The sequence below is a fragment of the Salmo trutta genome, chromosome 2 (assembly GCF_901001165.1).
Source record: "Salmo trutta chromosome 2, fSalTru1.1, whole genome shotgun sequence".
Classification (NCBI taxonomy): domain Eukaryota; kingdom Metazoa; phylum Chordata; class Actinopteri; order Salmoniformes; family Salmonidae; genus Salmo; species Salmo trutta.
The window spans coordinates 46666250-46693419 of NC_042958.1; the positions used below are offsets into that span (position 1 = coordinate 46666250).

Sequence of the window (27170 nt, forward strand, 5' to 3'; positions counted from 1 at the left end):
AGTAACTCATTGCAAAGTTGCTAATTAGCTTAAATGCTAAAGTTGTCCGTGATGAGATTTGAACACATTACCTTTGGCATGCTAGACGTTCACGTTATACACCCACCCATTCACCACGACCAACCAACCTACTTTCATTTTTGCCTTAGGTAACCTCCTGTCTTATACAACCATACCAAACATAACATATCATACTATTTTGAGTTTCCTAGATTTACAATTTGCTTTGTCACGTCTAGCTTATGAGACCAGGCTGCTCTGAGAAACTGCTCCAGCTTCTTACACTGAGCTGAGCCGTCTTGTGTGATGCCTGGCATACTGTAGACACCTCCAGAAGGACACTGACTCCGTTCCACTCAGCCTCAGCCGTTCTCCCTCTTCCTGGTCTCTACCTTCACCCTGTATGATCCTGACAAACCGTCTTCTGCCACCGCCATCAGGATGAAGAACCAAAAGAAAAAGAGAGGGTTTATTTTTCTCTTAGTATTCTTGGTTACTCTTCCTTCCTCTTTGGGTAGGTTTTATTTTCTCTGTCCTGGTCTTTGTCTTGATATTGGGAGTTCACTGGGTTTTCTTTACCTTCTTTTAGATAATACCATTTTCTTAACCTCTTTTGACATTGAACTGTCTTCTTTCTCTCTGCTTTCCTGCCGTTTCAGGAAGTGAGTACAATAATTAAAATGGAATATTCAGATAAATAGGACCACAGGTGTCAGAAGTATTTAAATTGATTAGGACAGCATGTGTTATAATTTCTGTACTGTACAAAAGTTTACTCGTTATCCCCTGATTGTCGTCTATCTTTTTTGCGATTGTGAGTACACTTGATAGTGCTGCTTTGTTATAAGTGACATTTCAATGAATTAGTTTTTCTCCCCCAGGGCAAATGTCAGACTATGCTCCTTATTTCTACGACAACGGACCGAGCAGCACCAATGGGAATATGGCTCTCTTCAGTATCTCAGAAGACACACCAGTCGGTAAGTGTTGTAAACAATTACATAAGTGAGACGATTATTTAATGAATTATTCAATTGAGTCAGTGAAGTTGTGAATTGCTAATATACAGTATGTCTTGTGATTTACAAATAGCATGGTTAATGTGGCTAAATTAAAAGAAAATCACAGTGTGATGGATTTTGTTTCAAGAGCAGCGTTATACAGTAGCTAATGATCAGACCTGGGTTCAAATACTATTTGTAATAATTTCAAATAGTTGATGTGTGCTTCGTTGAGCTTGCCTAGCTTCGTTGACCAACAGAATAGTCCCAAAACTGCAAACCCTGCACTCCATGCAGGCGAGAGAAAACACTCAAAAGTATTTGAATGATTTCAAATAGTATTTGAACCCAGGTTTGCTTGTGATGGACTAATCAGTGATCACATGAGCAGCATTGAGCCTTAGATGTATCACCATAATGCCCTGCAGAGGACGGTGACGCGCGCTAACAAGCTTAGCCAGGGAAAACAATAACGAGGCAGGGGTGGCTGTCAATAATAGGAAAAACAATCAGACAATACTACGGAATGCAACATTTCCAGGTTTTCCAGAAATCCCAGTTGGAGGATACCCAGATATCCTGCTTGTTCCTGGATTTCTGGAAAACCTGGGTTTTTGGGAAAGTTACACCTCAGAATTCCTAAACAACTGTGTCTAGATCAGGTTAATGGTGCTGTATGATATTCTCTCCTGTACAATTGGAGGTAGAGATGGGTTACCTTTCATGTATTTGATAGGCAATGTTATAACCAAATTCGGTAACACTTTAATATTTGAAGAGTACCTACATAAAGACTTCATAACACATACATAAGCATTCATAACACATTCATAAGCATTCATAACACATTCATAACCATTCATAACATATTCATAAGCATTCATAACACGTTCATAAGCATTCATAACACATTCATAACACATTCATAATCATTCATAAAGTATTCATAACAGATTCATAAGCAGGTGCTACCTCTGTCTCTAACCTTAAAGGAACACAGGTATATATCCTAAATGGCACTGACCCAGAGGGGGATGCCGTGTGGTTTGGCCTGACCTTTGAGAAGGGCACCAGAGAATACCTGAGAGTGGACTCCAAGTCAGGAAACATAACTCTCATTCAGGAACTAGACAGAGAGGTGAGTGTAATGCAGGGAGCTTTGAGAAAACAATATCTCTGGTAATCTCAGCAACCCAGAACCAAGTCTGCTGTCTGTCGCCAGAGACTATCATTACCCCCTAGTACCAGATATGCTATTTAGAGTGCTGTTAACAACATGTTCTTTGTTTTGTCAGAAACAAGGTGAAATCTCAGCTCTTGTTAGCATAACAGATGGCCGGAATAAGGTGAGCTGAGCTTTAACAACAACATTCGTCGCAGATCCATATGCTTCAAATGTGTAGGCCTATACACTTACCAAATAATCATACCTGGCTTCTCAGCTGTGCTGTTGTGATGTCATCTGTTTGTTCCTTCCTTTAGGTTGTCGAGACGATACGGGTGTTTGTCACCGATGCAAATGATGAAGAACCAGAGTTCCAGAACCTGCCTTTCGCCGTAGACGTCCCCGAGGTCAGTGTTAAACCCTCATCACCATAAAGACAGCTCTGTCATTGGTTTAAAATGCCTTTAGAGATAATGTTAAGTGATAATGACAGAGATGTCAATATTGGTATCATGTCTTTAGAGATAATGTTAAGTGATAATGACAGAGATGTCAATATTGGTATCATGCTTTTAGACATAATAGGGCACCACTACCCCAGGGGCCTGTCTGACATGCTGGCAAGTAATGACACCGTTATTAAAGTCTAGCAGATATGTACTAGATAAGTAAGTGCACAGGCACTTATCTAGTACACATTATATTTAATGTCAAATGTCATCCATGTTTGTGTCATCTGCAGGACACTCCAGCTGGAAGCAGCATTTACAGAGTGCAAGCGGTGGATAAAGACATGGGCTCTGGAGGCAGTGTCACCTACTACTTACAGGTGAACAACATCCATTGGACACTAAAGAAGAAGAAAATGGACTGAAACAGGAAGGAACTATATGAACCCTCAAATAGAAAAAAGATTTGTTTTGCTACGTGTGTCATAATGAACACAGTCCTGGTCTGCCAGAGGGTTCAGGGTTAGCTCTAATGTTATAGAGTCTATACAGAGGATCCATTGTCATACTGTAGATGAATGGTAAGGCCATGTCTTTAATCAACACAGGAAGTGAACCATCCTTGGAGAGAAAACCATTCATTTTTACACTGGAGTGGGGGCAGGAAATGGTGTTACTTTAGTGGATTACATTTCAATTACATTTCAGCAAGGTGTCGAGGGCTTAGCTGAAGCTTAGGGTTGCTTTTGGACATCAGCAAGCAAACAGCAGTTGGCACCGTTCATATGTCGACTGGGAGATTCACAAAGCAGATTGTGGAGTCTAAAACCATCCTGATGATTTTAGATATCTGAAAGAACAACAGTAGAAAATGATTGAAAGGCTGAAATGTAATGTTTTATCCCTCTTTAGGCCTGGATTTGATGTGTGATGTGGTCTTGGTTGTATTTCAAGTGTATTTGAAATGTCATTGAACTAAAAACGTAATTGAATGGTGAGTGATTAGTTAGATCTGTCTAGATCTCAGCGTACATCATCATAGTGAAGGGTTTTCTGATGGTCCCGTGTCTGTTCACAGGGAACTCCAACTACCAAGTTCACCATCGACGGCCACAGTGGGGTCCTGCGGATCAAACCAGGCGAGACGCTCGACTTTGAGACTACAACATTACACTTTGTGACGGTGGTTGCCAAGGTTAGATGGCGGCTAGCTATGTGTCAATCAATGTGTTTTTATGAAGCCCCTTTTTACATCAGCAGTTGTCACAAAGTGCTTTACAGATACCCAGCCTAAAACCCCAAACAGCAATGTGTCATTCCAATGTGTCATCCCAATATGTCATCCCAATGTTTCATCCCAATCTGTCCTCTCCTCTGAGTCCTGAGGGAGGGAAGCTTTTCTTCTGTCTCTATCCTCTTGTCTGAGCCCTGGGGAGGGAAGCTTTTCTTCTGTCTCTATCCTCTTGTCTGAGCCCTGGGGAGGGAAGCTTTTCTTCTGTCTCTATCCTCTTGTCTGAGCCCTGGGGAGGGAAGCTTTTCTTCTGTCTCTATCCTCTTGTCTGAGCCCTGGGGAGGGAAGCTTTTCTTCTGTCTCTATCCTCTTGTCTGAGCCCTGGGGAGGGAAGCTTTTCTTCTGTCTCTATCCTCTTGTCTGAGCCCTGGGGAGGGAAGCTTTTCTTCTGTCTCTATCCTCTTGTCTGAGCCCTGTGGAGGTTGAAGGGCTGGGGGTCCCTCCTCTGTCTTTAAGCCTCAGGGGGAGGATCAGCTCCTCTCCTCCATCCTTGGATCCGTCTCTAAGCTCTTGGGGAGGGTCTGCCCTGATTATTTAAGGCCACACTACGGCTCGGCCTTTGATCCCACACCATGGCAGTTGACTGACTAATTGTCTCGTGTGAAGGAGCATGTTGTTTAGGCCCTTTACTGTATGTTGAGTGTATTTTCATGGGAGCAAGATTCTGAAGTTCACACACAAATAGAAAGCTGTTGAAATTCACATATGTAGCAGATGGAGATGTGTGACACTGAGTTCTCAGCCTGAAGTGTCACTCCTTTCACAATTGAAGTAGGCTTTTTCCCTTAGGGCCATGGAGGTGGTACTCCTCACTAAGCAAACAGCGTTATATCCTTCCACACAGAGTATTTTTTAAATGTTTTATTTAACCTTTATTTAACTAGGCAAGTCAGTTAAGAACAAATTCTTATTTACAATGACAGCCTACTGGGGAACAGTGGGTTAACTGCTTTGTTCAGGGGCAGAATGACAGATTTTACCTTGTCAGCTCAGGGATTCGATCCAGCAACCTTTCGGTTACTGGCCCAACGCTCTAGCCACTAGGCTACCTGCCGCCGTGTTAACTTATGTAAACAGTGCTGTTGCTTCACAATGGTTTTTAGCGCTAAATAATCAGTCAGCACATTATCATGTGTCGTCGTCCAATGTCTAACCTTCTGTTGTATCCATCAGGATGGGGGTGGACAGTACAAAGGGAAGCATCAGGTGTTGACATCTACAGCCACCATAACCATCAACGTCCTCGACGCCCAAGACACTCCTCCAGCCTTCATTGGAACTCCTTACTTTGGCTACATCTACGAGGTCTCACTTCCTGTAAGCACAACACAATCTCCTTACTTTGGCTACATCTACGAGGTCTCACTTCCTGTAAGCACAACACAATCTCCTTACTTTGGCTACATCTACGAGGTCTCACTTCCTGTAAGTACAACACAATCTCCTTACTTTGGCTACATCTACGAGGTCTCACTTCCTGTAAGCACAACACAATCTCCTTACTTTGGCTACATCTACGAGGTCTCACTTCCTGTAAGCACAACACAATCTCCTTACTTTGGCTACATCTACGAGGTCTCACTTCCTGTAAGCACAACACAACCTGATGATCCTCTGGTCTTTAAAACATAGGTTTTCTTTTTTGAACTTTTGGGAACTTTTGCAAGTCATTTCTTTATGATAAATAAATTGCACTTCAATTATTTTGAGTATCATGTCGCTGTATTTTAACATACAGTATGTTCAACTGATTTTTTCGAAAACTTTTGCAAGCCATTTCTTTAAGATTTATAATTTGTATTTGCAGGGTTCTGAAATAGCCACCGTGTTTGCCAAAGATGGAGACGAAGGAAACCCTAATCCTATTCATTATTCTATTACCAATGGTAAGTTACACACACACACACACACACACACACACACACACACACACACACACACACACACACACACACACACACACACACACACACACACACACACACACACACACACACACAAACTGATAATAACCTATCATTGTCAACAGTTGAGCATGTGTTTGTCTACAGTTTCACAGATATTTGTGATTTCTGTATACGTCATGATTCACATACTATGGTGATGTTCTTACCTTTCTCCTTCTTCAGGTAGTGAGGATGTCTTCACCATCAATAGCACAAGTGGTTGTATCAGCCTAACAGCTTATCCAGTCACGCTGAGGAATGAATTATATGAAATAAAAGTCAAGGTAATAAGAGCTTTCTTATCCTGTTATTAGTGTCAGTGCTCTGTTATTACAGTGTCAGTGCTCTGTTATTACCTTGTCAGTGCTCTGTTATTACAGTGTCAGTGCTCTGTTATTACAGTGTCAGTGCTCTGTTATTACAGTGTCAGTGCTCTGTTATTACCTTGTCAGTGCTCTGTTATTACAGTGTCAGTGCTCTGTTATTACAGTGTCAGTGCTCTGTTATTACAGTGTCAGTGCTCTGTTATTACAGTGTCAGTGCTCTGTTATTACAGTGTCAGTGCTCTGTTATTACCTTGTCAGTGCTCTGTTATTACAGTGTTAGTGGTCTGTTATTACAGTGTTAGTGGTCTGTTATTACAGTGTTAGTGGTCTGTTATTACAGTGTCAGTGCTCTGTTATTATAGTGTCAGTGCTCTGTTATTACAGTGTCAGTGCTCTGTTATTACCTTGTCAGTGCTCTGTTATTACAGTGTTAGTGGTCTGTTATTACAGTGTTAGTGGTCTGTTATTACAGTGTTAGTGGTCTGTTATTACAGTGTCAGTGCTCTGTTATTACGGTGTTAGTGCTCTGTTATTACATTGCTACTGCTCTGTTATTACAGTGTTAGTGGTCTGTTATTACCTTGTTAGTTCTGTAATTACAGTGTCAGTGTTCTGTTATTACACTGTTAGTGCTCTGTTATTACAGTGTTAGTGGTCTGTTATTACAGTGTCAGTGTTATGTTATTACAGTATCAGTGCTTTGTTATTACAGTGTCAGTGCTCTGTTATTACAGTGTCAGTGCTCTGTTATTAGTGTTAGTTATCTGTTATTACAGTGTCAGTGCTCTGTTATTACCATGTCAGTGCTCTGTTATTACAGTGTCAGTGCTCTGTTATTACAATGTCAGTGCTCTGTTATTACCTTGTTAGTTCTCTGTTATTACAGTGTTAGTGCTCTGTTATTACCTTGTTAGTTCTCTGTTATTACAGTGTCAGTGCTCTGCTTTTACAGTGTCAGTGCTCTGTTATTACAGTGTCAGTGCTCTGTTATTACAATGTCAGTGCTCTGTTATTACCTTGTTAGTTCTCTGTTATTACAGTGTTAGTGCTCTGTTATTACCTTGTTAGTTCTCTGTTATTACAGTGTCAGTGCTCTGCTTTTACAGTGTCAGTGCTCTGTTATTACCTTGTTAGTTCTCTATTATTACAGTGTCAGTGCTCTGTTATTACAGTGTTAGTTCTCTGTTATTACTGTGCCAGTGCTCTGTTACCTTGTCAGTGCGCTGTTATTACAGTGTCAGTGCGCTGTAATTACCTTGCCAGTGCTCTGTTATTACTGTGTCAGTGCTCTGTTACCTTGTTAGTTTGCTGTTATTACAGTGTCAGTTCTCTGTTATTACAGTGTTAGTTCTCTGTTATTACAGTGTCAGTGCTCTGTTATTAGAGTGTCAGTGCTCTGTTATTACAGGGTCAGTTCTCTATTATTACAGTGTCAGTGTTCTGTTATTACCTTGTCAGTGCTCTGTTATTACAAAGTCAGTGCTCTGTTATTACAGTGTCAGTGCCTTGTTATTACAGTGTCAGTGCTCTGTTATTACAGCATTGGTTCTTTCTTATTACAGTGTCAGTACTTTGTTATTACCTTGTCAGTTCTCTGTTATTACCTTGTCAGTGCTCTGTTATTACGGTGTTAGTGCTCTATTATTACAGTGTCAGTGCTCTGTTATTACCTTGTCAGTGCTCTGTTATTACGGTGTTAGTGCTCTGTTATTACAGTGGCAGTGCTCTGTTACCTTGTCAGTGCTCTGTTATTACCTTGTCAGTGCTCTGTTATTACAGTGTTAGTGCCTTGTTATTACAGTGTCAGTGCTCTGTTATTACAGTGTTAGTTCTCTGTTATTACAGTGTCAGTGTTCTGTTATTACCTTGTCAGTGCTCTGTTATTACGGTGTTAGTGCTCTGTTATTACAAAGTCAGTGCTCTGTTATTACAGTGTCAGTGCCTTGTTATTACAGTGTCAGTGCTCTGTTATTACAGCATTAGTTCTCTGTTATTACAGTGTCAGTACTTTGTTATTACCTTGTCAGTTCTCTGTTATTACCTTGTCAGTGCTCTGTTATTACGGTGTTAGTGCTCTGTTATTACAGTGGCAGGGCTCTGTTACCTTGTCAGTGCTCTGTTATTACAGCATTAGTGCTCTGTTATTACAGTGTCAGTACTTTGTTATTACCTTGTCAGTGCTCTGTTATTACCTTGTCAGTGCTCTGTTATTACGGTCTTAGTGCTCTGTTATTACAGTGGCAGTGCTCTGTTACCTTGTCAGTGCTCTGTTATTACAGTGTCAGTGCTCTGTTATTACAGTGTTAGTGCCTTGTTATTACAGTGTCAGTGCTCTGTTATCACAGTGTTAGTTCTCTGTTATTACAGTGTCAGTGTTCTGTTATTACCTTGTCAGTGCTCTGTTATTACGGTGTTAGTGCTCTGTTATTACAGTGTCAGTGCTCTGTTATTACAGTGTTAGTGCCTTGTTATTACAGTGTCAGTGCTCTGTTATTACAGTGTTAGTTCTCTGTTATTACAGTGTCAGTGCTCTGTTATTACCTTGTCAGTGCTCTGTTATTACGGTGTTAGTGCTCTGTTATTACAGTGTCAGTGCTCTGTTATTACAGTGTTAGTTCTCTGTTATTACGGTGTTAGTGCTCTGTTATTACGGTGTTAGTGCTCTGTTATTACGGTGTTAGTGCTCTGTTATTACATTGTTAGTGCTCTGTTATTAGTGTCAGTGCTCGGTTTTTACCTTGTCAGTGCTCTGTTATTACAGTGTCAGTGCTCTGTTATCACCTTGTCAGTGCTTTATTATTACAGTGTCAGTGCTCTGTTATTAGTGTCAGTGCTCTGTTATTACAGTGTCAGTGCTCTGTTATTACAGTGTCAGTGCTCTGTTATTACAGTGTTAGTGCGCTGTTATTACAGTGTTAGTGCTCTGTTTTTACCTTGTTAGTGCTCTATTATTATAGTGTTAGTGCTCTGTTATTACAGTGTTAATGCTCTGTTTTTACCTTGTTAGTGCTCTGTTTTTACCTTGTTAGTGCTCTGTTACATGTTTAGCACATCTTTTTATTGTCTGATCTCTTTCGCTTGTGTGTGTCTCTCTATCTCTCACTCTCCCTCTCTCCCTCTCTTTCTCACTCTCTCTCTATCTCTATCTCTCACTCTCCCTCTCTTTCTCACTCTCTCTATCTCTCCCCTTCACTCTCTCTCTCTCTCTCTCTCTCTCTCTCTCTCTCTCTCTCTCTCTCGCTGTTGCTGCCGTTCTCTCTGTCTCTCTGTCTCTGTCTCTCAGGCCACTGAGCTGGGGCCTAGCGAGGAGCTGTTGGACTACAATGCCATGACTATGGTGACGGTTCGAGTGGTGGATCTCAACAACCACCCTCCTACCTTCTACGGAGAGAACGGGCCCCAGAGCCAATTTGAGGTGACCATGTATGAGCACCCTCCAGAGGGGGAGATCCTCAGGGGGCTGAAGATAACGGTCAACGACTCTGATCAGGTACTGGAAGGCAAAGTCTGTTTCCCAAATCGCACCCTATTCCCTATATAGTGCACGACTTTTGATCAGTGCCCTATGGGACTTGGTTATAAGTAGTCCATTATAGGGTAACATTTAGGATACAGCCAGAAACGTTCTATTTCCCCCCTCTTGTACTCTCATGGAAATCACTCCTTATGCTTCGTTATAGGCCTTGAGCCTGTCTCCTAAACATGTTTGTTAGCCCAACACCAGAACACTTGACTGATACTAAGGTATTGATAGCTCCAACGATGACTTTGGTGCTACAATCCATTTTGTGTTTTATTAGTGGGTGCTGGTTGATTTCTGAAGGCGTAGGCATATTATGTGATGTATTGGCCATAAAATCTACATTTCATAAAGGATGCTTTCATTAACCCCCCCCCCCCCAAAAAAAACAGTACGTGACATTATGTAACCCTATTTTAGAAATAAATATCTTAATCCCCCCATTCGCCCAATAATACCATTAAACATCCCAGGAATGCCAATAGTTAATTTAGATTAAGATGGCTGTCATTATCATCATTATGTCATTGTTCCCAAATTTCTTGTCTGCATTCTTTTTTTACATTAAATAATAATTGTATCCATTGACAGTTTTTCTCCCCTCAGCCCATTAGATAGATTAAAGTTACTGTTGTCAATTAGAGGTCAGAGATCCTGGTATTTGCCATGAATGTCATAGATGGCAGATTCATGTAGGTGTGTGTTTTCTCTGACAGGGGGCGAATGCTAAATTTAAACTGAGATTGGTGGGGCCTGGTCGTGTACTCAGAGTGGTGCCGCAGACGGTCCTCAATGAAGCACAGGTCACCATCATCGTTGAAGACTCTGCTGCCATCGACTATGAAAAAGGCAAATCCTTAACATACAAGGTATTTCAGACCATTTTCAGCTGCATTTACAGTACCAGTCAAAAGTTTGGACACACCTACTCATTCAAGGGTTTTCCTTTATTTTTTACTATTATCTACATTGTACAATAATAGTGAAGACATCAAAACTATGAAATAATACATGGAATTATGTAGTAACCAAAAGTGTTACACAAGTAGCCACCCTTTGCCTTGATGACAGCTTTGCATACTCTTGGCATTCTCTCAACCAGCTTCACCTGGAATGATTTTCCAACAGTATTGAAGGAGTTCCCACATATGCTGAGCACTTGGCTGCTCTGTGTCTCACAAATACATAGCGGTTGGAACCAAAAATCTGAAATTTGGATTTCCACCGGTCTAATGTCCATTGCTCGTATTTCTTGGCCCAAGCAAGTCTCTTCTTCTTATTGGTGTCCTAGTAGTGGTTCTTTGCAGCAATTCGACCATGAAGGCCTGATTCACACAGTTTTCACTGAACAGCTGATGTTAAGATGTCTGTTATTTAAACTATGTGAAGCATTTATTTGGGCTGCAATTTCTGAGGCTGGTAACTCTAATGAACTTATCCTCTGCAGCAGAGATAACTCTGGGTCTTCCTTTCCTGTGGTGGTCTTCATGAGAGCCAGTTTCATCATAGCGTTTGATGGTTTTTGCGACTGTACTTGAAAAAACTTTAAAAGTTCTTGAAATGTTCTGTATTGACTGACCTTCATGTCTTAAAGTAATGATGGACCGTCATTTCTTTTTGCTTATTTACTGAGCTGTTCTTGCCATAATATGGTATTTTACCAAATAGGGCTATGTTCTGTATATCTTCTACTTTGTCACAACACAACTGGCTCAAACGCATTAAGAAAGAGAAATAAATTCCACAAATTAACTTTTAACAAGGCACACCTGTTAATTGAAATGCATTCCAGATGACTACCTCATGAAGCTGGTTGAGAGAATGCCAAGAGTATGCAAAGCTGTCATCAAGGCAAAGGGTGTCTACTTTGAAGAATCTAAAATCTAAAATGTATTTAGATTTGTTTAACACTCTTTTGGTTACTGCATGATTCCATGTGTGTTGTTTCATAGTTTTGATGTCTTCACTATTATTCTACAATGTAGAAAATTGTAAAAATAAAGAAAAACCCTGGAATGAGTAGGTGTGTCCAAACTTTTGACTGGTACTCTATGACAAACTGGAATAACAAATATTGGATCCCAAGAGGGACAATGTAGATTGGACATGGTTCTATTTTATCTTGATGGTACAGAAATTACTAGGTATTTACTAAGTAATTACAATGGTAATTATACAGTAAGAAATTACATTGGTAGTTATACAGTAATAACCTATGACTTATAATATACAAATAATTTAGCAGACTCTTTTATCCAAAGTGACTTACAGTAGTGCTTCCATATATTTTGTATTTTTAACCCCAGTGGGAATCTACCCCACAGCTCTGGCATTGCAGGCACCATGCTCATTCCTTTCATTATTTTTTACTGTAGTATAACAGCAAGAATAGCAAGGAGTATTTTATGGATTTAACATAACATTTTCTTCTACCACAGTTACTGGCTGTGGAGATTGACACCCCTGAGAGGTTCAGTGCGACAGCTGATATTGTGATTCACCTTTTGGACACCAATGACAACACTCCCAGGTTCACCTCAGAGTATTACATCGCACGTATCCCAGAGAACTCCCCCGGAGGCTCCAACGTTGTGTCTGTCACCGTGAGTACATCTGGATTATTGAACTCTACTCAAACACCACTGCCAGTAAAATATGATTATGTCATCTCCCAACAATAATCCACCGATAGATGGATATTAATGGTTATGGGTAATTGGAAGCTAAGAGGAAGCAGGGATTTCCAGCTTGAGGGATTTCCACGAAATGTGATATTTTGCCCGTAGAGACGTAATGCTTATATGATTGACTTTCCCCATACAATACTCAACTATGGAACCAGATTCAATAAATGCAAATAAATGTATTGAAACAACAATAATATGAAAAAACAATACTCCAATATCAATTTTATTTCAATGTTGTTGTCTGTATTTATTTTGGGATGACTGTGCTTCCATACTACTAGTATTTATAATGTTACACTACTAGTAGTTACCATTTAGCAGGAATTAGAGTTGGTGAGAAGTAAATAATTCTTTAGCGTCAATCATATTGGCCTTTACACTGCGGTGTCCCTGTGGTGTCCCTGTGGTGTGACTGTGTCCTAATCACCCCAGGGAATGGGAGCCTAGTAGACAGACCCTGCTGGGGTGAAATCCTCCCCACATTGTTAGGTGTGTTTTAGTTTACAGTAAGATCCTCCCTAGTGTGTTATCCTCAGACTGTTCCAATCAGCAAATGGATAGTGACCTTCATTCAATGAAGTTCATTCAGGAGTTGTGTCCCAATGGACTCCCTACTCAACAATATTGTCCCCAAAAATAAGTTGTTAAAACTATAAATATTAATGTGGAAATTGTTGTTGTTATTATTATGAATAATATTGTTATATAATATTGGAAAAATAAAATGTTTGATATGAGTTTATTTCCTGTGTGATTGGATACTTTTCAAAGAGCCCTGACATGCTTATGAACGATGTGCATACTTGCCAACATTCTAACTCCTCTCCTCCATGTTCCGTTCCAACATTCTACCAACATTCTAACTCCTCTCCTCTATGTTCCGTTCCAACATTCTACCAACATTCTAACTCCTCTCCTCCATGTTCCGTTCCAACATTCTACCAACATTCTAACTCCTCTCCTCTATGTTCCGTTCCAACATTCTACCAACATTCTAACTCCTCTCCTCCATGTTCCGTTCCAACATTCTACCAACATTCTAACTCCTCTCCTCTATGTTCCGTTCCAACATTCTATCAACATTCTAACTCCTCTCCTCTATGTTCCGTTCCAACATTCTAACTCCTCTGTTCCGTTCCAACATTCTATCAACATTCTAACTCCTCTCCTCTATGTTCCGTTCCAACATTCTACCAACATTCTAACTCCTCTCCTCTATGTTCCGTTCCAACATCCTACCAACATTCTAACTCCTCTCCTCTATGTTCCGTTCCAACATTCTACCAACATTCTAACTCCTCTCCTCTATGTTCCGTTCCAACATTCTAAGTCCTCTGTTCCGTTCCAACATTCTACCAACATTCTAACTCCTCTCCTCTATGTTCCGTTCCAACATTCTAACTCCTCTCCTCTATGTTCCGTTCCAACATTCTAACTCCTCTCCTCTATGTTCCGTTCCAACATTCTACCAACATTCTAACTCCTCTCCTCTATGTTCGGTTCCAACATACTAACTCCTCTCCTCTATGTTCCGTTCCAACATTCTACCAACATTCTAACTCCTCTCCTCTATGTTCCGTTCCAACATTCTATCAACATTCTAACACTTCTCCTCTATGTTCCGTTCCAACATTCTACCAACATTCTAACTCCTCTCCTCTATGTTCCGTTCCAACATTCTATCAACATTCTAACTCCTCTCCTCTATGTTCCGTTCCAACATTCTACCAACATTCTAACTCCTCTCCTCTCTGCTCCGTTCCAACATTCTATCAACATTCTAACTCCTCTCCTCTATGTTCCGTTCCAACATTCTACCAACATTCTAACTCCTCTCCTCTATGTTCCGTTCCAACATTCTACCAACATTCTAACTCCTCTCCTCTATGTTCCGTTCCAACATTCTACCAACATTCTAACTCCTCTCCTCTCTGCTCCGTTCCAACATTCTACCAACATTCTAACTCCTCTCCTCCATGTTCCATTCCAACATTCTAACTCCCCTCCTATATGTTCCGTTCCAACATTCTAACTCCTCTCCTCTATGTTCCGTTCCAACATTCTACCAACATTCTAACTCCTCTCCTCTATGTTCCGTTCCAACATTCTACCAACATTCTAACTCCTCTCCTCTATGTTCCGTTCCAACATTCTACCAGTATTCTAATTTCTCTCCTCCATGTTCCGTTCCAATATTCTAACTCCTCTCTCCTCTCCGGGCTTCTACACCTGCATTACTTGCTGTTTGGGGGTGTAGGCTGGGTTTCTGTACAGCACTTTGAGATATCAGCTGATGTAAGAAGGGCTATATAAATACATTTGATTTGATTTGATTCACCCTTCTGTTCCGTTCAAGCATTCTACCAGGATTCTAATTTCTCTGTTCCTTTCCAGCACTCTGTCAACATTCTGACTTCTATCCTCTCTGTTCCTTTCCAGCACTATCACCATTCTGACTTCTATCCTCTCTGTTCCTTTCCAGCACTATCACCATTCTGACTTCTATCCTCTCTGTTCCTTTCCAGCACTATCACCATTCTGACTTCTATCCTCTCTGTTCCTTTCCAGCACTATCACCATTCTGACTTCTATCCTCTCTGTTCCTTTCCAGCACTATCACCATTCTGACTTCTATCCTCTCTGTTCCTTTCCAGCACTATCACCATTCTGACTTCTATCCTCTGTTCCTTTCCAGCACTATCACCATTCTGACTTCTATCCTCTCTGTTCCTTTCCAGCACTATCACCATTCTGACTTCTATCCTCTCTGTTCCTTTCCAGCACTATCACCATTCTGACTTCTATCCTCTCTGTTCCTTTCCAGCACTATCACCATTCTGACTTCTATCCTCTCTGTTCCTTTCCAGCACTATCACCATTCTGACTTCTATCCTCTCTGTTCCTTTCCAGCACTATGACCATTCTGACTTCTATCCTCTCTGTTCCTTTCCAGCACTATCACCATTCTGACTTCTATCCTCTCTGTTCCTTTCCAGCACTCTGTCAACATTCTGACTTCTATCCTCTCTGTTCCTTTCCAGCACTATCACCATTCTGACTTCTATCCTCTCTGTTCCTTTCCAGCACTATCACCATTCTGACTTCTATCCTCTCTGTTCCTTTCCAGCACTATCACCATTCTGACTTCTATCCTCTCTGTTCCTTTCCAGCACTATCACCATTCTGACTTATATCCTCTCTGTTCCTTTCCAGCACTATCACCATTCTGACTTCTATCCTCTCTGTTCCTTTCCAGCACTATCACCATTCTGACTTCTATCCTCTCTGTTCCTTTCCAGCACTATCACCATTCTAACTTATATCCTTTCCTCTATGTTCTGTTCCAACATTCCAACGTGTATCCTCTCTATGTTCTGTTCCAGTGTTCTAACCCCCTTTCTCTTTTTTTGCATTCCAGGCCAATGATCCAGACTCTGGCCTTTGGGGTGAAGTCAAGTACTCCGTCTATGGATCTGGATCTGATTTGTAAGTACAGTAGAGTCCTGCCAATACCAATGATTTTTGGACATGAAGATTTGAATAAAACCATGAATCTGTTGGTGTGGAGCCAGTTGAATAGACCGTAATGGGCAGAAATGATCACTTAAGCAATATAATGATTTGTTATGCCTGATTATGCGTTAGGACAAACGTGGGGAAACCCGCTGGGTTTTTGTATTGAGTCCCAATTGCTCAAGCAACAGTGATATAATGGTAAAAAAAGTGGGTAAACGCTTATCACCGTTCGCAGTGAATAAAGTACAGCGCCATATATTTTCTATGGCTTTTTCCACAATAGATGTGAAAACGCTTGTGCAAAAATAAAAAAGTTGTGTCAACGGTGTTTACTTGTGTCTACTCTCCACCTAGACATAACAACAACTGTCACCATCGGATGAACCAACCTCCTACTGACTGATCAGTCTCAGAGAGATTCATCTTTTTCATGGCATTCGGCTGTGATTATTGTGGATAAAAATGAATGAGATTGACTTGGGTTAACTAATCCTACTCCAGGTCAACCATCTCTCAACTCAGATTTCCCCTTTGATTGGAAGATGGGAGAAGACAGTATTTCAGTATTAGGTTGGCTATGCTTGCAGCTCTTCTCTCTCCTGTAACAGCTTACTCTAAGATTGGGGCAAGATACTGACTGGTTAATCTTGTAATTGGATTGTAGGGTGAAAAATAGCTTGCCAGGCCTGGATGTCTCGTGTAGAGAGGGCCAATTAACATGCAATGTGGCAGCTGGAGCTCTGCTATGGAAAGCAAGGCAGGCAGGCTGCAATACAGGCAGAACATTGAAAAAATAAGTGTCAAGTTATCTTCCAGTTTTGCTTGCCGTCTTGACGCAGGAAGTAAATGATAAATGTGTGAAAGCTAACAGTTTGCCTTGTATTTGTTAATTTTCACAGGGAATACGTTCTAAAAAAGAAAATGTTGGAAAATGGCTGAATATGTGCCACTTTAACAGAATATTGGACATAAAAACATGTGTACTGGACAAAAAACGACCTTGGTGATAATATAGAATACTTTATCTATCATCTGCAACATGGGTCTTGATATATTTTTCCCATGAGATTTAATCCAAGATTATACTGTTGTGCACAGTACATACAGTGCATAACCTTGATTGTTACATAACTGCCAATATACTGCTAATGCACTGCTAAAATACTGTCAATATACAGCCATTATACTGTAAAGAATACTGCCAATATACTGATAATATACTGCGAATATACACTCTTAGAAAAAAGGGTTCCAAAAGGGTTCTTCGGCTGTCCCCTTAGGAGAACCTTTTTTGGTTCCAGGTAGAGCCCTCTGTGGAAAGGGTTCTACCTGGAACTAAAAAGGCTTCTTCAAAGGCTTCTGCTATGGCGACAGCCAAAGAACCCTTTTAGGTTCTAGATAGCACCTTTTTCTAAGAGTGTACTGCCTAAATACTGCCAATATACTACCAATATACTGTTAAAAATACTGCCAATATACTGCTAATAGACTGACAATATACTGCTTGTATACAACCAATATACTTCCAATATACTGCCAACTTACTCTCAATATACTGTCAATATAATGTTAATATACTACCAATATACTGCCAATATAATGCTAAAACACTGCCAATATACCGCTTGCTAATGCACTCTGTTGTGTATTCCAGGTTTCTCATCCACCCATCCTCAGGCATCATCTACACCCAGGCCTGGGCCACTCTTGATGCTGAGGTCAAGTCCAAGTACAACTTCTACGTGAAGGCAGAGGACACAGAGGGCAAGTACAGCCTGGCAGAGGTGTTTGTCACTGTCCTTGACATGAACGACCATGTTCCAGAGTTTGATGACAGCCTTGTGGAGAGGACCATGATCATCGGTGCACCTGTTAGGGTAGAGGTATGTACAGTAGCAATAAGATAACATAGGACAAGATAGCACTTTATAGATCCCTAAAGTAGAGGTATGTACAGTAGCCATGTGGTGTGTAGAGGTATACTCTAGAGCAGTGGTTCCCAAACGGAGGCGCTGTAAAAGTAATAGTAGAATGCACTTTCAAAATTGTGTAGTGCATCATTAGTGTTCCTCTTGTCATGTCAGTCATTGGATACCTTCCAGAGGTATTACTAACTGGTCATGTCCAGATCAACTATCCCATGTCAGCTAACGTTCTTTAGCCAGGTTTCTTAGCCCATACAGTGCATTTGGAAAGTATTCCGACCCCTTGACTTTTTCCACATTTTGTTACGTTACAGCCTTATTCTAAAATGGATTACGTTTTTTTTTCTCATCAATCTACACACAATACCCCATAATGACAAAGCAAAATCATGTTTTTAGAAATTGTTGCAAATTTATTACAAATAAAAAACTGAAATATCACATTTACATAAGTATTCAGACTGTTTACTCAGTACTTTGTTGAAACACCTTTGGCAGTGATTACAGCCTGAAGTCTTCTTGGGTATGACGCTACACGCTTGTGGTTCAAGTCTTGGTGGTTCAAAACTTCTTCCATTTAAGAATGATGGAGGCCACTGTGTTGTTTTTGGTACCCTTCCCCAGATCTGTGCCTTGACACAATTCTGTCTCCGAGCACTACCGGCAATTCCTTTGACCTCTTGGCTTGGTTTTTGCTCTGACATGCACTGTCAGCTGTGGGACCCTATATAGACTGCTGTGTGCCTTTCCAAATCATGTTCAATCAATTAAATTGACCACAGCTGGACTCCAATCAAGTTGTAGAAACATCTCAAGGATGATCAATGGAAATAATGGAAATAATGTATTTCTGTTTTTTATTTGTAATACATTAGCAAACACTTATAAAAAATGGCTTTCGCCTTGTCATTATGGGCCTTGTCATTATGGGGTATCGTGTGTAGATTGATGAGTCAAAATGTTTTCCCTGATGCTGGAAGGGGGGCCTGAGTGAAAAGGTTTGGGAACCCCTGTCCTAGGGGTGTAACGGTTCACTGGCCATCGGTTCGGTTTGATCCTATACACTGTGTGAATCATAACACCCCTAGTAAACACTGTGTGAATCATTACACCCCTAGTAAACACTGTGTGAATCATTACACCCCTAGTAAACACTGTGTGAATCATTACACCCCTAGTAAACACTGTCTGAATCATTACACCCCTGGTAAACACTGTGTGAATCATTACACCCCTAGTAAACACTGTGTGAATCATTACACCCTTGGTAAACACTGTGTGAATCATTACACCCCTGGTAAACACTGTGTGAATCATTACACCCTTGGTAAACACTGTGTGAATCATTACACCCCTAGTAAACACTGTGTGAATCATTACACCCCTAGTAAACACTGTGTGAATCATAACACCCCTAGTAAACACTGTGTGAATCATTACACCCTTGGTAAACACTGTGTGAATCATTACAACCGTATTAAACACTGTACATTGAATGCTTGTTTTTGTTGGATGATAATCACCTGAAATGAAAAATGTGGGCGTGTCCAGAACCATTCCAGTCTAGTGCAATTAGTAAGTAAATAATGTGTATGGTTTTGCTGCTTTTTCATTTTTTTCATTCAGGCAATAGATGCCGATGCAGAGTCGCCCAATAACGTCATTGAGTATTCCATTATGCAAGCTGAACCGGACAACATCTTTGACATCAACGCAGAGACTGGAGAGATCAAGCTCAAGTCGTACATCAAGTCCATGGAGATCGTGCAGAACATCACCAAGCAGAAGGACTGCAGGTGGTCTCTGGTTGTCCAAGCCCGGGACAGAGGGTCTCCGTCCTTCAGCACTACCGCCGTAGTCAACATCGACATCACTGAGGCGGTAGGTTGAATGTTTCCTGACCTTAACCGTAACCCTAACTGCCTAATTTCTTAACCCTAACTGCCTAACTGCCTAATTTCCTAAACCTAACCGCCTAATTTCCTATCCCTAACCCTAACTGCCTAATTTCCAAACCCTAACCCTAACTGCATAATTTCCTAACCCTAACCACCTAATTTCCTAACCTTAACCCTAACTGCCTAATTCCCTAACCCTAACTGCCTAATTTCCTAACCCTAACTGCTTAATTTTCTAACCCTGCTGTCATACCTTATCCATAGGCTGCTTACAGGGTAAGGAAATCAATAATTTAGGTGAACTAACGCCAGCAGCATAGGTTCTGTCAAGCCTGTTAAGTGATATTTTAAATCACTCAAACAAACTCTCCTCTAATAGAAACATAAAGAAAGTGCTATTTCAATTGTTTATATTTTGTTTGTTTTTATATTGTAAAAATTTACATACTCATTAAGTGTATTTTCATTTCCAAATTTGCATTCATTGATTGCATGAATTTTAAAGCTTACCTTCCTCTTTGTTAACTTCACCCTACATATTTAACATCATATCCGAGAAGAATAGAATAGCACAATATTATCTCTGTGTGAATATTATTTCTGTGTTGTCTTCTGTGTTGCATTGTGCTTTTCAGATCAAAGCTCGAATAATTGCAAACTTCCTGAACCTCATCAAGCGCCCATCAAATGTTATTGGACTTTTTTTGGGCATAGTCGGCTTCACCATCTTACTAACAATCTGTATATCCACTACCTTGTACTGTAGAACAGTGAAGAAAGCTCGCATCAACCCCCAGGCCAATTTCATCAGAGTTATCCGAAGGCCCAAATGATCATGAGACCCATCCCACTGGACTATACAGACTACGTTTTATATATCACCTTATTATGTCTGCAAGACATTACTTTATGATACTTTAAAGACAATATAAAAAAAAAAATACTGCTTTGTCTGTAAAAGAGTACCAAAGCACATTATAAAGGATAGGATTTTCTATTGGATTCTTGTATTGGTATTTGGTATGTTATTAGGATCCCCATTAGCTGTTTCCGAGTGTAACCGATGTGAAATGGCTAGCTAGTTAGCGGTGGTGTGCACTAATAGCGTTTCAATCGGCGACGTCACTCGCTCTGAGACCTGAAGTAGTTGTTCCCCTTGCTCTGCAAGGGCCGCGGCTTTTGTGGCGCGATGGGTAATGATGCTTCGTGGGTGTTAGTTGTTGATGTGTGCAGAGGGTCCCTGGTTCAAGCCCAGGTTGGGGCGAGGAGAGGGATGGAAGCTATACTGTTACACGAAGGCAGCAGCTACTCTTCCTGGGGTCCAGTACAAAACAAGAAAATTGACATAATATGGAACATTAATAGACAAGATCATCTCAAGGACAGAACTACATACTGGAGTACATTATAAAGGAGAATACTTGAGTACATTATAAAGGAGAATACTTGAGTACATGATAAAGGAGAGTACTGGAGTACATTATATAGGAGAGTACTGGAGTACATTATATAGGAGAGTACAGGAGTACATTATATAGGAGAGTACTGGAGTACATTATATAGGAGAGTACTGGAGTACATTATAAAGGAGAGTACTGGAGTACATTATAAAGGAGAGTACTGGAGTACATTATAAAGGAGAGTACAGGAGTACATTATAAAGGAACAGTACATAAGTACACACACACAAAGTTTTTGGACCGGTCGTCATTGTAAATACGTTTTTTTTCTTAACTAACTTGTATAAATATGATATTATATTAAAAAAAGTATAGTTATTTCATATCTATCTTTTATATTTTATTGGGAGATGTTTTTCTACTCCTAAAAATGTATTTTTATGTACTTATGTACTTCTAGGTATATTGTTTTGATTATATTGTCAAATTCTAGTGCTACTATTATAGTATGTAGTACTTATTTTATAGCAATTCTCCTACGTCAGAGCATATTTTAAATAGTTTGACTATACTGAAGTAACAAAGATTAAGTCAATTACTTTCAAGCCAGTGTCTTGAGTTTGGGGTTAATCCCTTTGTCAGAAGAACAGAGTAATCTCTATTTTTCATTTCATTTTTTCCATATTCATGTAAATAATACACTCAAACCAAAGACCCAGTAGCATTCAACGTAGGGCTTTAGGAACCTGTCACAGGAAGTTAATCCACAATACAATCCTCATCGGAAAACATGTCACTGCGCGTGAACAAAAAGAACAAACCGTTCTGATGCACCCACCGCACTCCCGACAACAATCAGTGTGTAGTGCTTAGCTTAAGGCTGTGACCCAAATGGCACAGCTGAAAGTAGAGCACCACACCCTAAGCCTCTATCATCAACAAACACAGCAGTTTGTGATGAATGGGTGTTTGACAGTGTATCATTACAGTGAGTACATACATTATTAGTACATGTATGGGCTAGCTGTGGGAATTGAACGCCCCAACCTTGTTGTTGGTAGCCCCGTGCTTTTACCAACTGAGCCACACAGGACTACCTGCGGCCATCATGCTGCTAGCGTTGTAGAGATGTTGTCTGTCTGGGGCTCCTCTGTCAGTGCTTGGCTCATGTCTGACCTCTGACCTCGCTGCTTGCCTGCATGCTTTTGGACCAAAATAGTAAACGTTTAAAACGTTTGATGATCTAGTCCCGTGGATGGGCGTGATTAAAAGTATTATCTTTGTGCTCTTTTACAGACTCAACTCAAGGGGCCTATGGCAGCCTTTTTATTGCAAAGTAGGCACAACCCAATGAAGGCCCTAGGCATGGTCGCTGGTGTCATTAGCATATTGGTAGGGGTCACTGTCTTGATCTCCACGGCTATGTTCTTGCGCAACACAAAGTCCAACAGGATAATGCCGGCGCGTCGCATCATCATCAGACGGAGACCGTCAAGAGACCGCAAGCCGTGGACGTTTAACGTACCGTTCCTTGGTGGCGGTGGAAATGACCCATTGAACAAGTTTGTTGTTGGCGACCCGGAAGCAGGGAGTGTCAGCATCAACCCCAACAAAAACGTCAGACCCCGGTGCCCCAGATCAAAGCCCAATCCTCTGCCGCCCAGAGCCCCCTGTCTGCCTCCTCCATCCTGTCCCTCTCTGTCCTCTAACCCCAGGCCCAGTGAGAGGCCCCGGGCTGCAGTGCCAACCGTCTCTGGGGCCCTGGCTTCAAAGGGCTCCAGGAGATCCAGCCAGAGCAGAGAGAGCAACATCAGCTCTGAGACTACTAAAATTCCCGTCAGCTCAGCCCTGGTCTCTGAACTCAAAAGGAGACTGGAGCAGAAAATCATTGAGAGCAACTCAAGCTATTATTGAACCTGATAGGTGTGGTGTGCTGGCGCTCTAACCAATCTGTCAGTAAATTGTCTGGACCGCTGAATGTGCTCAGTCCTAGGATTGCAAAACTGCAATTGTAAAAGAAGGTTGAGGACAGTAGGTAAATTCCCTTCAAAACTTTATTTGTTTTCAAAGCAAGTCCTCTGTCAAAGCAATGTTGCAACACTGTCCTATTATTGAACCTACTGAATCTAACTAGCTCTACATGTTTTCTTCAAGATGTTAACATAACGTTGAATACTTGGATCCATGGGCCCTGGTCCAGAATAGTGCAGTTTATAGGGAATAGGGTGCCATTTGAGACACACACTGTCATCCAGAAATAACTACAGATGTTTCTGCACTGCCATTTTGAGATGTGTAATGGGATCCTTGTTAGATACGTCTGCATTGCTGCCATCTTGAGATGTGTAATGGGATCCTTGTTAGATACGTCTGCATTGCTGCCATCTTGAGATGTGTAATGGGATCCTTGTTAGATACGTCTGCATTGCTGCCATCTTGAGATGTGTAATGGGGTCCTTGTTAGATACGTCTGCATTGCTGCCATCTTGAGATGTGTAATGGGGTCCTTAGATACGTCTGCATTGCTGCCATCTTGAGATGTGTAATGGGGTCCTTAGATACGTCTGCATTGCTGCCATCTTGAGATGTGTAATGGGGTCCTTGTTAGATACGTCTGCATTGCTGCCATCTTGAGATGTGTAATGGGGTCCTTAGATACGTCTGCATTGCTGCCATCTTGAGATGTGTAATGGGATCCTTGTTAGATACGTCTGCATTGCTGCCATCTTGAGATGTGTAATGGGATCCTTGTTAGATACGTCTGCATTGCTGCCATCCTGAGGGAAACAACATGTTAACAAGAGTGACTAAGGGGGAAATACTAGACCATGTCTGAGGAAAAGATTACTGCATATTTCGTGTCATATTCCTGAAAAGTTTTGTTTTATTTGCTTAAGACCCTGCAATGTTTTCAAGAATAGTGCTGAAATATGTGATTAGGATTGATATGTAGCCTATGTTTCCAGAATGCAAAATGGAATTCAAATTACGTAATTCATTTGGCTAAAAGGACGCCTCAAAATAGCCTCAATCAGCCTTGCTACTGTAGCTAGCTAGCTAGCTTGTTTACAACGATTTGAAGCAGTCAAGATGAGCACTACCAGATGGCACGATAGATAACATATGGCAGCAACAAGTTTGTGTAACTAGTGCCACACACCGGCCCGTACTCCTCTCTGCACTCACCTCTTTCTACTGATACAAACAAAGCGGCTCGAGCGAGCAAGTCTCCATTGAAGTTTCCAAAACAACCGTTTTCTTTAAAACACGTGTATTTCTATGACGATATTATTCTAATAGTGAAAACATTTCAAATGCCCATCCCTAAAATGTACCCATTTTTACTTGTGCATCAGATCGAAGCAGCTATATGCGACAGCTATAAAATAACAGATATTCTTGACAGGATAAATGCCATTGCTTAAAACATGAAGTGCTCATGGACCTGTGCAGTGACATTCTAATGGTGTTTGTCATATTTACATAAGTAGATGTTCAAGGATTATGATGTGCCACTGCCTGTTTTCAAGACAACAAAAGCTCTTGCTTGTTTGAAATCAGAAACTTTTTTTTTTCTTTCTCTGTTTTCTTGTTTTGCTTAAATGCTTTTATATTTCTAAAGGGTCTTCTTTTAATTTGGGGGTTTGGTGTTGGATGACTCACTTAAATGAAGGAATTGCTTTGTTGTTTCAGTAAATATCAAACTGTATGAACGGAGATGTTGTAAAATTGCCCATAAACTTGGTTGGAATTTTGAAGCATTAATTTCCACGCTGTGCGAACTACATGAAAATTAATGGGATACATAACGATACAATATATTCTATATGTATGTGTGTATGTTTGTATATATTCTATAATAATAATAATAATGTATGTTGTGTAACACTTGCCTGTTTCTTGAAGTGAAAACTTGATTGTCTTTATTTTATCGTTTTGAATAAATGTATGAAAAATTATTGTTGTGATTTTGTTAGTTCATAACTAGCGATATATACAGTACGTTTCAGATAACAATAAACGGAGAAAAAAAGAAGGAATCAGCACACTGCTCTTTAATAAGCTTTATGCATCGCCCTCACGGCCTTTGTCAGAGCTTAAGATAACAATAAACTAGAATACAGAAATCATTTTGTGATCTGCAATAAATGACAAATAAATGACATTAAAAAAATATATGTTTGTGTAGATGGGTACCAGTGGAGGCTGCTGAGGGGAGGACGGCTCATAATAATGGCTGGAACGGAGCGAATGGAATGGAATCAACCCATGTTTGATGTATTTGGTACCGTTCCACTGATTCCGCTCCAGCTATTCGCATGAGCCCGTCCTCCCCAATTAAAGTGACACCAACCTCCTGTGATAGGTACAGTACTGAATGTCATTATTCAATCAAAGGCGTGTTTGTTGACAAGTGCATTGCACTTGACTTTTAAAGATAATTTACACTGTAGCCGACATCCAAGATGAAATATTTACTACAGAACCAACATAAGACATAAAAAGTCAAGAACGACTAAAAAGCAGCCAGAGGAAAAGCAAAACTGAAAACATGTCTTTTAATATCTTTTAAATATGTCCACAGTTTCGAGCCCCCTCAGGTTCTCTGGCAGGCTATTCCAGAGGCTGGGGGCATAGTAACTAAAGGCTGCCTCTCCATGCCTCTTGATTCTAGGTTTTGCGATAGTTAAAAGGCCAGTGCCAGAGGACCTGAGGGACCTACTGGGTACATAATTTAAAAGCATGTCTGACATATTGGGGTGCACAATCGTGGATTGATTTAAAAACCAATAGAAGAATCTTCAAATGAATTCTAAAACTCACAGGCAGCCAGTGTAAGGACCTTAAAACCGGTGTACTGTTTGCTCACTGGATGAGTCTCTCTTTATCAGCCTGAGAGAGAAATGGCTGCACCTTGGAAATGTTCCTCAGGTGGTAAAAAGCATTCCTAATGTGTGATTAGAAATTTCTAATTAAAATCAAATCAAATTGTATTTGTCACATGTGCCGAATACAACAGGTGTAGACCTTACAGTGAAATGCTGAGTACAACAGGTGTAGACCTTACAGTGAAATGCTTACTTACAAGCCCTTAACCAACAACACAGTTTTAAGAAAATACCTAACAAAAAGTAAGAGATAAGAATAACAAGTAATTAAAGAGCAACAGTAAATAACAATAGCAGGGCTATATACAGGGGGTACCGGTACAGAGTCAATGTGGAGGCTATATACAGGGTATTACGGTACAGAGTCAATGTGGAGGCTATATACAGGGTATTACGGTACAGAGTCAATGTGGAGGCTATATACAGGGTGTTACGGTACAGAGTCAATGTGGAGACTATATACAGGGGGTACCGGTACAGAGTCAATGTGGAGGCTATATACAGGGGGTACCGGTACAGAGTCAATGTGGAGGCTATATACAGGGGGTACCGGTACAGAGTCAATGCGCGGGGACACCGGTGTCGTGGTAATTGAGTTAATTATGTACATGTAGGTAGAGTTATTAAAGTGACTATGCATAGATAATAACAGAGAGTAGCAGCAGCGTAGAAGAGGGGGGAGGGGCAATGCAAATAGTCTGGGTAGCCATTTGATTAGCTGTTCAGGAGTCTTATAACTTGGGGGTAGAAGCTGTTTAGAAGCCTCTTGGACCTAGACTTGGTGCTACGGTACCGCTTGCCAAGCGGTAGCAGAGAGAACAGTCTGTGACTAGGGTGGCTGGAGTCTTTGACAATTTTTAGGGCTTTCCTCTGACACCGCCTGGTATTGAGGTCCTGGATGGCAGGAAGCTTGGCCCCGGTGATGTACTGGGCCGTACGCACTACCCTCTGTAGTGCCTTGCGGTCTGAGGCCGAGCAGTTGCCATACCAGGCAGTGATGCAACCCGTCAGGATGCTCTCCTACCGGATGCAGCTGTAAAACCTTTTGAGGATCTGAGGACCCATGCCAGATCTTTTCAGTCTCATGAGGGGGAATAGGTTTTGTCGTGCCCTCTTCATGACTTTCTTGGTGTGCTTGGACCATGTTAGTTTGTTGG

General features: G+C 40.9%; 1 protein-coding gene across 1 annotated transcript; it reads left to right on the plus strand.

The window, feature by feature from the left end:
• Nucleotides 1–311: 311 nt before the first annotated feature.
• Nucleotides 312–25083, plus strand: LOC115156014 (cadherin-related family member 1). The gene is made up of 18 exons (XM_029703197.1): nt 312–514; nt 660–662; nt 882–980; nt 1994–2139; nt 2297–2347; nt 2484–2573; nt 2909–2995; nt 3694–3810; nt 5080–5223; nt 5714–5792; nt 6036–6136; nt 9462–9668; nt 10415–10567; nt 12137–12301; nt 15804–15871; nt 17556–17784; nt 19453–19707; nt 22421–25083. The coding sequence occupies exons 1-18, from the start codon at nt 442–444 to the stop codon at nt 23036–23038; spliced, it is 2685 nt and encodes an 894-aa protein (XP_029559057.1). The 5' UTR covers nt 312–441; the 3' UTR covers nt 23039–25083.
• Nucleotides 25084–27170: the final 2087 nt, after the last annotated feature.

Coding starts and splice junctions, on each gene's coding strand:
- LOC115156014 (XM_029703197.1), top strand. CDS start 442: ATGAAGAACCAAAAGAAAAAGAGAGGGTTTATTTTTCTCTTAGTATTC. Junction 5,793..6,035: donor TCATTATTCTATTACCAATG/GTAAGTTACACA, acceptor CTCCTTCTTCAG/GTAGTGAGGATGTCTTCACC. Junction 17,785..19,452: donor GTGCACCTGTTAGGGTAGAG/GTATGTACAGTA, acceptor TTTTTCATTCAG/GCAATAGATGCCGATGCAGA.